Source organism: Aureococcus anophagefferens (assembly GCF_000186865.1).
Source record: "Aureococcus anophagefferens unplaced genomic scaffold AURANscaffold_15, whole genome shotgun sequence".
Lineage (NCBI taxonomy): Eukaryota > Pelagophyceae > Pelagomonadales > Pelagomonadaceae > Aureococcus > Aureococcus anophagefferens.
Genome location: NW_008705575.1, coordinates 68,739 through 80,655, shown reverse-complemented (window position 1 = coordinate 80,655; position 11,917 = coordinate 68,739). Strand labels below are relative to the sequence as shown.

Sequence of the window (11,917 nt, the reverse complement as noted above, 5' to 3'; positions counted from 1 at the left end):
TCCAAGCACGACTCGCCCGTGCGCAAGCGCAGCATCTCGGGCGACGGCGACGGCGTGAAGACTTAGGCTATACTTGCGCGTCGAGGTCCGCGAGGGCCTCTATAGCTGCCTCGTGACCCTTGGCAGCGGCACGCTCGAACCAGTATCTGGCTTTGCCGAGGTCGACTTCCGTGCCTTCTCCTTGCTCGTAGCAAATGCCAAGGTTGAGCTCTCCAGTGGTATAGCCTTGATCCGCCGCGAGCACGTAACACCGGAACGCTTCTTCATGTTTCTCCTCAGTATCGAGTAAAAACCCTAAACTGGTTTGCGCGGCCGCGTCGCCCCGGTCCGCGGCCGTGCGAAACAGCCGCTCCGCCTTCTTCTTGTCCAGCTTGACGCCGAACCCATTATTGTAGAAGAGCCCAAGATTATTCATTGCGTCCACGTTCCCGAGCTCCACGGCGCGCCGATAAATCTTCGCGGCTTTCTTGTCGGATTCCACGAGGCCGTAGAGACCGCGGCGGTACGCGTCTCCCAAAAACGAAATTGCTTCCGGCACCTCGTTCTCCACATGGCGGCGAAGTTGCGCGAGTGCTTCCGCATTGCTTTTTGCGCACGGTACACGACACAGTGGACACTCGTTTCCGATCTTGTCATCGCACGATTGGCAGACCATCCGGCAGCAACAGACGCGAACCACGTTCGACGCATTCACGTCCCACTCCTCGAGGCAAATCGGGCACCGCGACCCGAGCCGTGCCGACAGCGGCTCCCGCTCCGGGTTCGCCTCCCGCCGCACGCGGGCCGCCTCGTGTTCCGCCGCGATGCGCGCGCGGACCTCGTCGGCGTGCGACCGAGGCGCGGGGCCGTAGACCACGTCGCGCGGCGGCGACGGCGGGGGCGTCGGCGCCTCGGCCCGCGCCGCCTCCGCCGCGCGCTCGCTTCGGATCTTCTTGCACGCCTTTCGGTGACCCCGGTCCCGCCAGTCGATGCGTTGGCATTCAGTCGAACAATACTGCGTAGTTCCGCAAGGGCAGTTCAGCAAGGTTCTCGGTTTCGCCCCACAAATCGTGCACGTCAAACGCAGCTGTAGCGCTTTCGCCCGCGCCTTCTTCTCTTCGTATTCGCGCTGCTTCTCGACGTACTCGGCCTTCATGATCGTTTGCGCGGCGGCGCGCGGGCGACAGTTTTGGCTCTCCTCACCTTGGCGAAGGGCAAAATCGCTCAAAATCTTAGCCCAGGCCTAAGCCCACCCCTAGAGCATCGCGTTCATGTCGTTCTCCATGCCGCCCTTGGCGGCGGCGTCGGCCCCGCGCCAGGCGGGCATCGCGTTCAAGAACGCCAGAATCCAGACCGCGAAGGTCGGCGCGGGGAGGAACGCCGCGACGACGGCGCGAAGGACAAGCACGACTCGCCCGCGCGCAAGCGCAGCATCTCGGGCTCGGGCGACGACGCGGCGTGAAGACTTAGGCTATACTTGCGCGTCGAGGCGCGCGAGGTTCTCTATAGCTAACTCGTCGCCCTTGGCAGCGGCGCGCTCGAGCCAGTACCTGGCTTTGCCGAGGTCGACTTCCGTGCCTTGTCCGTTCCTGTAACAACAGCCAAGGCTATGCTCCGCATCGGTATAGCCTTGATCCGCCGCGAGCGCGTAGTACCGGAATGCCTCTTCAAATTTCTTCTCAGAACGAAGGAAAATCCCTAAATTGACTTGCGCGGTCGCGTCGCCCCGATCTGCGGCCGCCCGATACAGCCGCTCCGCCTTCTTCTTGTCCAGCTTGACGCCACTTCCAGTCGCGTAAGAATACCCAAGTCGTACCATCGCGTTCACATTGCCGAGCTCCACGGCGCGCCGGTAAATCTTCGCGGCTTTCTTATCGGATTTCACGAGACCGTACAAACCGCGGCGGTACGCACTTCCCAAAAACGTAATCGCTTCGGGCACCTCGTTCTCCACATGGCGGCGAATTTGCGCGAGTGCTTCCGCATTACTCTTTGGGCACGGTATACGACAGAGGGGACACGCGCTGACGCCGATCTTCTCGTTGCACGATTGGCAGACCTTTCGGCAGCAACAGACGCGAAGCCCGGTGTTCGCATTCACGTCCCACTCCTCGAGACAGATCGGGCACCGCGACCCGTACCGCGCCGACGTCGGCTCGGGCTCCGGGTTCGCCTCGCGCCGCACGCGGGCGGCTTCGTGTTCCGCCGCGATGCGCGCGCGGACCTCGTCGGCGTGCGACCGCGGCGCGGGGCCGTAGAACACGTCCCGCGGTGGCGACGGCGGGGGCGTCGGCGCTTCCGCCCGCGCGGCTATCTCTTTACATACCTTCCGGTGGCCCCGGTCGCGCCAGTCGATGCGTTGGCAGTCCGTCGAACAGTAGGCCGTCGTGCCGCACCCTTTACAGGGCCGGGCATCCTTCTTCCCGCAAATCGTGCATATGTTGAGCGCCAGCTTTGTACGAGTTTTTCGCGCCTCGTACTCTCGCTTCTTTTTGATCAGTTCCGGGTCCATGATCTGTGACTGCGCGCGTCCTTGCGTCGCTCCTCAGGCCCCTCGGCCGATCGCAAAGGCAAAATCGCTCAAAATCTTAGCCCGGGCCTCAGCCCACCGTAGAGCATCGCGCTCATGTCGTTCTCCATGCCCCCCTCGGCGACGTCGTCAGCCTTGCGCCAGGTGGGCTTCGCGTTCAAGAACGCGAGGCACCACACCGCGACAGTCGGCGCGGAGAGGAACGCGGCGACGACGACGCCAAGGCCAATCACGACTCGCCCGCGCGCAAGCGCAGCATCCCGGGCTCGGGTGGGGACGCGGCGTAAAGACTTAGGCTATATTTGCGCGTCGAGGTCGCCGAGGACCCTTATGGCATCCTCATGGCCCTTGGCAGCGGCGCGCTCGAGCCAGTATCTGGCTTTGCCGAGGTCGACTTCCGTGCCTAGCATCCCGGGCTCGGGCGACGACGCGGCGTAAAGATTGTTAGGCTATGGTCGCGCGTTGAGGTACGCGAGGGACTTTATAGCTTCCTCGTGGCCCTTGGCAGCGGCGCGCGCAAACCAGTATCTGGCTTTGCCGAGGTCGACTTCTGTGCCTTCTCCGCGCCTGTAGCACATGCCAAGGTTGTTCTCTGCAGAGGTAAGGCCTTGATCCGCCGCGAGCACAAAGTACCGGAACGCTTCTTCAAATTTCTTCTCAGAAACAAGTAAAAACGCCACATTGTTTTGCGCGACCGCGTCGCCCCGGTCCGCGCCCATGCGATACAGCCGCTCCGCCTTCTTCTTGTCCAGTTTGACGCCACTCCCATTCTCGTACAAGAACCCAAGTTTGAGCATCGCGTCCACATTTCCGAGCTCCACGGCGCGCCGGTAAATCTTCGCGGCTTTCTTATCGGATTTCACGAGGCAGAACCAACCGCGGCTGTACGCGTCTCCCAAATACGTAATCGCTTCCGGCACCTCGTTCTCCACATGGCGGCGAAGACGCGCGAGCAGCTCCGCCTGGTTTTTAACGCACGGCATGCGACAGAGGGGACACGCGTCGGTGCCGATCTTGTCCTCGCACGATTGGCAGACCTTTCGGCAGCAACAGTCGCGAAACACGCCCGACGCATTCACGTCCCAGTCCCCGAAACAGATCGGGCACCGCGACCCGTACCGCGCCGAGAGCGGCTCGGGCTCCGGGTTCGCCTCGCGTCGCACGCGGGCCGCCTCGTGTTCCGCCGCGATGCGCGCGCGGACCTCGTCGGCGTGCGAACGCGGCGCGGGTCCGTAGAACACGTCCCGCGGCGGCGACGGCGGGGGCGTCGGCGCCTCGGCCCGCGCCGCCTCCGCGGCTTGGATCTTCTTGCAGACCTTCCGGTGGCCCCGGTCGCGCCAGTCGATGCGTTGGCAGTCCGTCGAACAGTAGGCCGTCGTGCCGCAACCTTTACAGGGCCGGGCATCCTTCTTCCCGCAAATCGTGCATATGTTGAGCGCCAGCTTTGTACGAGTTTTTCGCGCCTCGTACTCTCGCTTCTTCTTGATCAGTTCCGGGTCCATGCTCTCGACGCTCGATCGTCGCCGACGATGTCCGACGCTCCCCGGCAAAATCGCTCAAATCATCCCAGGCCTAAGCCCACCCTTAGAGCACCGCGCTCATGTCGTTCTCCATGCCCCCCTCGGCGACGTCGTCGTCCTTGCGCCAGGCGGGCTTCGCGTTCAGAAACGCGAGGCACCAGACCGCGAAGGTCGGCGCGGAGAGGAACGCGGCGGCGACGACGCCGAGGCCAAGCACGACTCGCCCGCGCGCAAGCGCAGCATCCCGGGCTCGGGCGACGACGCGGCGTAAAGATAAATTAAGCTATACTCGCGCGTCGAGGCGCGCGAGGTTCTTCCTCGCATCCTCGTTGCCCTTGGCAGCGGCGCGCTCGAACCAGTATCTGGCTTTGCCGAGGTCGACTTCCGTGCCGTCTCCGTCCCTGTAACAAATGCCAAGGTTATTCTCCGCATTGGTCCAGCCTTGATCCGCCGCGAGCGCGAAGTACCGGAACGTTTCTTCAAATTTCTCTTCAGACGCAAGTAAAATCCCTAAATTGGATTGCGCGCCCGCGTCGCCCCGATCTGCGGCCATTCGAAACAGCCGCTCCGCCTTCTTCTTGTCCAGTTTGACGCCACTTCCAGTCTCGTACAATTCCGCAAGGTAACCCATCGCTTCCACGCTCCCAAGTTCCGCGGCGCGCTTGAAAAGCTTCGCGGCTTTCTTATCGGATATCACGAGGTCCAACCAACCTTTGCGGTACGCACTTCCCAAACACGTAATTGCTTCCGGCACCTCGTTCTCCACATGGCGGCGAAGACGCGCGAGTTCTTCCGCATTGCTTTTTGGGCACGGCAATCGACAGAGGGCACACGCGTCGGAGTCGAAGATCTTGTCACCGCACGATTGGCAGACCTTTCGGCAGCAACAGACGCGAAGCACGCCCGGAACATTCACGTCCCACTCCTCGAGACAGATCGGGCACCGCCCTCCAAACCGCGCCGACAGCGGCTCCCGCTCCGGGTTCGCCTCGCGCCGCGCGCGAGCGGCCTCGTGTTCCGCCGCGATGCGAGCGCGGACCTCGTCGGCGTGCGAACGCGGCGCGGGGCCGTAGAACACGTCCCGCGGCGGCGACGGCGGGGGCGTCGGCGCTTCCGCCCGCGCGGCTATCTCTTTACATACCTTCCGGTGGCCCCGGTCGCGCCAGTCGATGCGTTGGCAGTCCGTCGAACAGTAGGCCGTCGTGCCGCACCCTTTACAGGGCCGGGCATCCTTCTTCCCGCAAATCGTGCATATGTTGAGCGCCAGCTTCGTACGGGTTTTTCGCGCCTCGTACTCTCGCTTCTTCTTGATCAATTCCGGGTCCATGATCTGACCGCGCGCGTCCTCGCTCCTCAGGCTCCTCGGCCGATCGCAAAGGCAAAATCGCTCAAAATCTTACGCCAGGCCTAAGCCCACCCCTAGAGCGTTGCGCTCATGTCGTTCTCCAAGCCCCCCTCGGCGGCATCGTCGTCCTGGCGCCAGGCGGGCTTCGCGTTCAGGAACGCGAGCCACCACAACCCCAAAGTCGGCGCGGAGAGGAACGCGGCGGCGACGACGCCAAGGCCAAGCACGACTCGCCCGCGCGCAAGCGCAGCATCCCGGGCTCGGGCGACGACGCGGGGTGAGGAGTTAGGCTATACGCGCGCGTCAAGGCGCGCGAGGGCCTGTATAGCTTTCTCGTGGCCCTTGGCAGCGGCGCGCTCGAACCAGTATCTGGCTTTGCCGAGGTCGACTTCCGTGCCTTCTCCGCCCATGTAACAGCAGCCAAGGTTTTGCTCCGCATCGGTATAGCCTTGATCCGCCGCGAGCGCGAAGTACCGGACCGCTTCTTCAAACTTCTTCTCAGAATCAAGGAAAATCCCTAAATTGCATTGCGCGACTGCGTGGCCCCGATCTGCGGCCGCGCGATACAGCCGCTCCGCCTTCTTCTTGTCCAGTTTGACGCCACTTCCATGCTCGTACATTGCCCCAAGGTGTCTCATCGCGTCCACGTTCCCAAGCTCCACGGCGCGCTTCCAAATTTTCGCGGCTGGCTTGTCAGATTTCACGAGACCGTAACGACCGCAGCGGTACGCAATTCCCAAATGCGAAATCGCTTCCGGCACCTCGTTCTCCACATGGCGGCGAAGCTGCGCGAGCTGCTCCGCATCGTCATTTGGGCACGGTATCCGACAGAGGGGACACGCCTCGAGTCCGATCTTGTCGTTGCAAGACTTGCAGACCTTTCGGCAGCAACAGGAACGAAACACGCCCGGAGTATTCACGTCCCACTCCTCGAGACAGATCGGGCACCGCGATCCCCACCGCGCCGACAGCGGCTCCCGCTCCGGGTTCGCCTCGCGCCGCGCACGAGCCGCCTCGTGTTCCGCCGCGATGCGAGCGCGGACCTCGTCGGCGTGCGACCGCGGCGCGGGGCCGTAGAACACGTCCCGCGGCGGCGACGGCGGGGGCGTCGGCGCTTCGGCCCGGGCCGCCTCCGCCGCGCGCTCGGCTCGAATCTTCTTGCAGACCTTCCGGTGGCCCCGGTCGCGCCAGTCGATGCGTTGGCAGTCCGTCGAACAGTAGGCCGTCGTGCCGCAACCTTTACAGGGCCGGGCATCCTTCTTCCCGCAAATCGTGCATAGGTTGAGCGCCAGCTTTGTACGAGTTTTTCGCGCCTCGTACTCTCGCTTCTTCTTGATCAGTTCCGGGTCCATGGCCTCTGCCCGCGCGCGTCCTTGCGTCGCTCCTCAGGCCCCTCGGCCGATCGCAAAGGCAAAATCGCTCAAAATCTTACCCCAGGGCTAAGCCCACCCCGAGAGCGTCGCGCTCATGTCGTTCTCCATGCACCCCTCGGCGTCGTCGTCCTTGCGCCGGGCAGGCTTCGCATCCAAGAACGCCAGAGTCCAGACCGCGAAGGTCGGCGCGGAGAGGAACGCGGCGACGACGACGCCGAGGCCAAGCGCGACTCGCCCGCGCGAAAGCGCAGCATCTCGGGCTCGGGCGACGACGCGGCGTAAGGAATTAGGCTATACTCGCGCGTTGAGTTCCTCGAGGGCGTTTATAGCATGCTGGTAGCCCTTGGCAGCGGCGCGCTCGAGCCAGTATCTGGCCTTGCCGAGGTCGACTTCCGTGCCTTTTCCACAGTAGTAACAGCAGCCAAGGTTATTCTCTCCAGCGGTATAGCCTTGATCCGCCGAGAGCGCGTAGTACCGGAACGCTTCTTCAAATTTCTCCTCAGAAAAAAGTAAAATCCCTACATTGAATTGCGCGACCGCGTGGCCCCGATCTGCGGCCGCGCGATACAGCCGCTCCGCCTTCTTCTTGTCCAGCTTGACGCCACTTCCATGCTCGTAAAGTGAACCAAGAAATACCATCGCCCGCACATCTCTGAGCTCCACGGCGCGCTTCCAAATCTTCGCGGCTTTCTTATCGGATTTCACGAGGCCGAACAAACCTTCGCGGTACACACTTCCCAAATGCGTAATCGCTTCCGGCACCTCGTTCTCCACATGGCGGCGAAGTTGCGCAAGCTGTTCCGCGGGATCATTTGGGCACGGTAACCGACAGAGGGGACACGCGTCGGTGCCGATCTTGCCCTCGCACGACTCGCAGACCGTCCGGCAGCAGCAGACGCGAAAGACGTTCCTCACATTCACGTCCCACTCCTCGAGACAGATCGGGCACCGCGACCCGAGCCGTGCCGACGTCGGCTCCCGCTCCGGGTTCGCCTCGCGTCGCACGCGGGCCGCCTCGTGCTCCGCCGCGATGCGCGCGCGGACCTCGTCGGCGTGCGACCGCGGCGCGGGGCCGTAGAGCACCTCGCGCGGCGGCGACGGCGGGGGCGTCGGCGCCTCGGCCCGCGCCGCCTCCGCGGCCTGGATCTTCTTGCAGACCTTCCGGTGGCCCCGATCGCGCCAGTCGATGCGTTGGCAGTCCGTCGAACAGTAGGCCGTCGTGCCGCAACCTTTACAGGGCCGGGCATCCTTCTTCCCGCAAATCGTGCATATGTTGAGCGCCAGCTTCGTACGGGTTTTTCGCGCCTCGTACTCTCGCTTCTTCTTGATCAATTCCGGGTCCATGATCTCAGATCGCGCGTCCTTGCGTCGTGCTCAGGCTCCTCGGCCGATCGCAAAGGCAAAATCGCTCACGCCCGCGCGGCCCGCGGCACCGGCGGGACCTTCGGCGTCGCCTACGAGCAGTAGCCGCCCTACGTCGTCGTGCCCTCTTCGTCGCCGTGCTCGCGTACGCCTCCGCCCTAGTCGTGTCCTCCCGTGACGCTTCCCTACGCCCCCCTTCGCTGTTCTCTCCCCCTTCGGTCCTTCCCTGCGCCGCGGCTAAGCAAAATCGCTCAAAATCTTACCCAGGGCTAAGCCGACCCCTGCAGCATCGCGTTCACGTCGTTCTCCATGTCCCCCTCGGCGTCGTCGTCCTCGCGCCAGGCGGGCTTCGTGTTACGCCAGGCACCAGACCGCGAAGGTCGGCGCGGAGTGGAACGCCGTGACGACGACGCCAAGGCCAAGCGCGACTCGCCCGCGCGCAAGCGCAGCATCTCGGGCTTGGGCGATGGAAAGGCGTAAAGAATTAGGCTATGCTTGCGCGTCGAGGGCCGCGAGGTTCCTTGTAGCTGTCTCGTCGCCCTTGGCAGCGGCGCGCTCGAACCAGTACCTGGCTTTGCCAAGGTCGACTTCCGTGCCTGCTCCGTCCCTGTAACAGCAGCCAAGGTTGTTCTCTGCAAAGGTATAGCCTTGATCCGCCGCGAGCGCGCAGTACCGGAACGCTTCCTCTTTTTTTTTCTGAGAACCAAGTACAAACGCCAAATTGCATTGCGCGACTGCGTGGCCCCGATCTGCGGCCGTGCGATACAGCTCCTCCGCCTTCTTCTTGTCCAGCTTGACGCCCAAACCCTCGTCGTACATGTCCCCCAGAAATGTCATCGCGTCCACGTTGCCGAGTTCCACGGCGCGCCGGTAAATCTTCGCGGCTTTCTTATCGGATTTCACAAGGCCCAACTGACCGACACGGTACACATTTCCCAAATGCGTAATCGCTTCCGGCACCTCGTTCTCCACGTGGCGGCGAATTTGCGCGAGTGCTTCCGCATTGGTCGTTGGGCACGGTATACGACAGAGGGGACACGCGCTGAAGCCGATCTTGTCGTTGCACGATTGGCAGACCTTTCGGCAGCAACAGACGCGAAGCCCGGTGTTCGCATTCACGTCCCACTCCTCGAGACAGATCGGGCACCGCGAGCCCCACCGCGCCGACAGCGGCTCCCGCTCCGGGTTCGCCTCCCGCAGGGCACGAGCCGCCTCGTGCTCCGCGGCGATGCGCGCGCGGATCTCGTCGGCGTGCGAACGCGGCGCGGGGCCGTAGAACACGTCCCGCGGCGGCGACGGCGGGGGCGTCGGCGCCTCGGCCCGCGCCGCCTCCGCGGCCTGGATTTTCTTGCAGACCTTCCGGTGGCCCCGATCGCGCCAGTCGATGCGTTGGCAGTCCGTCGAACAGTAGGCCGTCGTGCCGCAACCTCGGCACGCCTTGGCCTTGTCGGCGCCGCAGATCGTGCAGGTCTTGAGGGTGTCGAGTTTTTTGCCCCTCGCTCGGGCCATGCGATTCTCATACTCCAACTTCTTCTCCTGCCACGACATGACTACGCGGCGACTTCACTTGAGCTCGTACTCGTCTCTCGTCTCGACCTCAAGGCGGCAAGGGCAAAATCGCTCAAAATCTTACCCTCTCTAAGAAGCCTCGCCGTTGAGGGCGGCGCGCGCGTCGCGGCGCGGGATTCCCCTAGTCGGAGGTGCCGAAGAAGTTCCAGATGCAGATGCAAGAATCTGCGCCGATGGAGACGAGCTGGCGCTCGTCCGGGCTCCACTGGACCTTGGTGACGTTGGCGCTGTGGGCCCAGCCCTCGGCGATGGGCTTCGGGTGCGCCGTCGCCGAGTTTGCGTCGAGCTCGAAGATCGTGAGCATCTCGTCGCGGCAGAGGACGAAGTAGCGGCCCGAGGGGCTCACGGCGACGCAGGCGACGGTCGTGCCGTCCACCGACACCCCCAGAATGGGCTCGGGCACGTCGCAGTCCCAGAAGAGGACGCGGCCGTTGGCGTCGCAGGTGATGAGCTCGCGCTCGCTGTCCTTGCGCTGGCTCAGGCCCGTGAAGGCGCCCTCGCGCATCATGTGCGACACCGTGCGCTTCTCGGACCGGAGGTCGTGCGTGAAGACCGCGCAGTCGAGCCCCCCCGAGTGGAAGAGCCGCGGGTCCGCCGCGTCCACCACCAGGCCCGTGACGCCCTTGTGGTGCTCGGCGAACTGCATCATGACCTCGCGCGTCGACAGGTTCCAGACGCGGACGGACCCGTCCTCGGAGCCCGTCACGAGGTACGCCAGTTTCTGCTCCACGTGGCACGCGATGGCCGACACGGGCCGGCGGTGCGCCGTCGGGATGGCCCACTCCAGCGCCCCGTCGGCGGCGGAGAAGCAGCGCACGTGGCAGTCGCCGTAGCCCGCGACGACCGCGACGTCCGTGACCCACGCCAAACACGTCGCGCCGTCTCCGAATTGCGCGACGCGCCGCGGCCGCTCCGCCGCGTCGGCCGGCCGCCCCTTGGGCGCGGCGCAGGCCCGCTTCGTCGTCGCGATGGCGTCGTAGGTCGACAGGTCCCAGACGACGACCTCCCCGTCGGACGCGCACGACGCGAAGACGTCCGCTCGAGCCCCGAAGGCGACGTCGCGCGGGACGCCGACGTGCGACACCGTGAGCGGGCTCGCGGGCTGGCCTAAATCGCCCGCCAGGAGGCGGTAGGTGCGCCCGCTGTCCGTGCCCACGAGCAGCTCGTCGCCGCCGTCGACGAACGACATCGCGACGACCGCGCCGTCGACGGCGGCCTCGTCCGTGAGCCGCCAGCGCATGTCGTAGCCGTCGACGCGCCGCACGACGCCGTCGCCGCCCCCGGCGAAGACCGCCGGCCGGCCGTCGGCGCCGCCGCCGGGCTTGAGCGCGAGGGCCAGGAGGCCGCCCGTGCAGATGGGCACGGACGCGCGGTAGACGCCGCCGGACCGCGCCTGTGTGGAAACCAAATCTTCAACCCGACTTCAATGTTAGCGTATGCGAACATTTCGACGCAATATCTTCGGCTGTGCCTCGAGAACTCGAGAAGAGGAATCGATTCGTCCAAAAATCAGCCGAATCGACTTCGGTTTGACCGAGATAGAGAGGTTTGAAGTTTGGTCAGGACCCCCTGAACCAGTGGTTGGTTTCCACACTGGACCGCGCGGTGTCGAGCGTCGGGTCGTCGCGCGCGGGCGCCGCGAGGCGCATGACGAGCAGGTCGCCCTCCATGGTCCCCGCGAGGAGGTACTTCTCCGGCTCGCCGCCGTCGGGCGACGGGTACGTCGCGAGCGCGGAGCACTTGTACTCGCGCGCCATGCCCGCGGCGGGCATGACGACGGGCGCGGACGCGAGCTGCCACTGCTGGCGCGTCGCGTCGAAGCTGAGCTCGCCGTGCTCGACCTCGGCGACGCCCGTCACCGCCGTCGCGAGGCGGTAGACGCGGCGGCGGCCCCGGTCCATCGCGCCGATCCACTGGAAGAGGCTGAGCCGCTTCGCGTAGCGCTTGCCGAAGACGACCTCGCCGCTCGTCGCGTCCCAGACGTAGAGCACGCAGTCCTCGCCGCAGGCCGCGAGGAAGCGCATGTCGTCGCTGAACTCCAAAATGTTCACGCGCTGCGTGATGCCCCGCAGTTTGAAGAGCGCGCGCTCCGACACGCGGTCCCAGACGACGACGGGCGCGGCGAAGCCCGGGATGTGCGTCGACCCGACCTGGCCCGACGCGAGCAGCGACCCGTCGACGGACGTGGCCAGCGCGCTGATGGGCTCGTCGTGCGCGCGGAGGAGTTTCTGCGCGTGCG

The 11,917-nt window shown here is 64.8% G+C and overlaps 2 protein-coding genes across 2 annotated transcripts in view; both read right to left on the bottom strand.

Annotated features, from left to right (window-relative positions):
- Positions 1–9,114, bottom strand: part of AURANDRAFT_29118 (hypothetical protein) — a gene marked incomplete at both ends in the record, with an annotated part of 11,389 nt that extends 2,275 nt beyond the window's left edge. The window contains 7 exons of the mRNA XM_009040418.1: positions 133–510; positions 1,579–1,657; positions 3,058–3,357; positions 4,412–4,633; positions 5,671–6,125; positions 7,164–7,542; positions 8,698–9,114. Coding sequence (XP_009038666.1) covers positions 133–510; positions 1,579–1,657; positions 3,058–3,357; positions 4,412–4,633; positions 5,671–6,125; positions 7,164–7,542; positions 8,698–9,114 — 2,230 coding nt within the window. The remainder of the gene's footprint in view (positions 1–132; positions 511–1,578; positions 1,658–3,057; positions 3,358–4,411; positions 4,634–5,670; positions 6,126–7,163; positions 7,543–8,697) is intronic.
- Positions 9,115–9,799: 685 nt separating this feature from the next.
- Positions 9,800–11,702, bottom strand: AURANDRAFT_65468 (hypothetical protein; the record flags this gene model as incomplete). Its single annotated transcript, XM_009040417.1, has 2 exons — positions 9,800–11,071; positions 11,271–11,702. The coding sequence occupies 2 exons, from the start codon at positions 11,700–11,702 to the stop codon at positions 9,800–9,802; spliced, it is 1,704 nt and encodes a 567-aa protein (XP_009038665.1).
- Between the last annotated feature and the right edge of the window lie 215 nt (positions 11,703–11,917).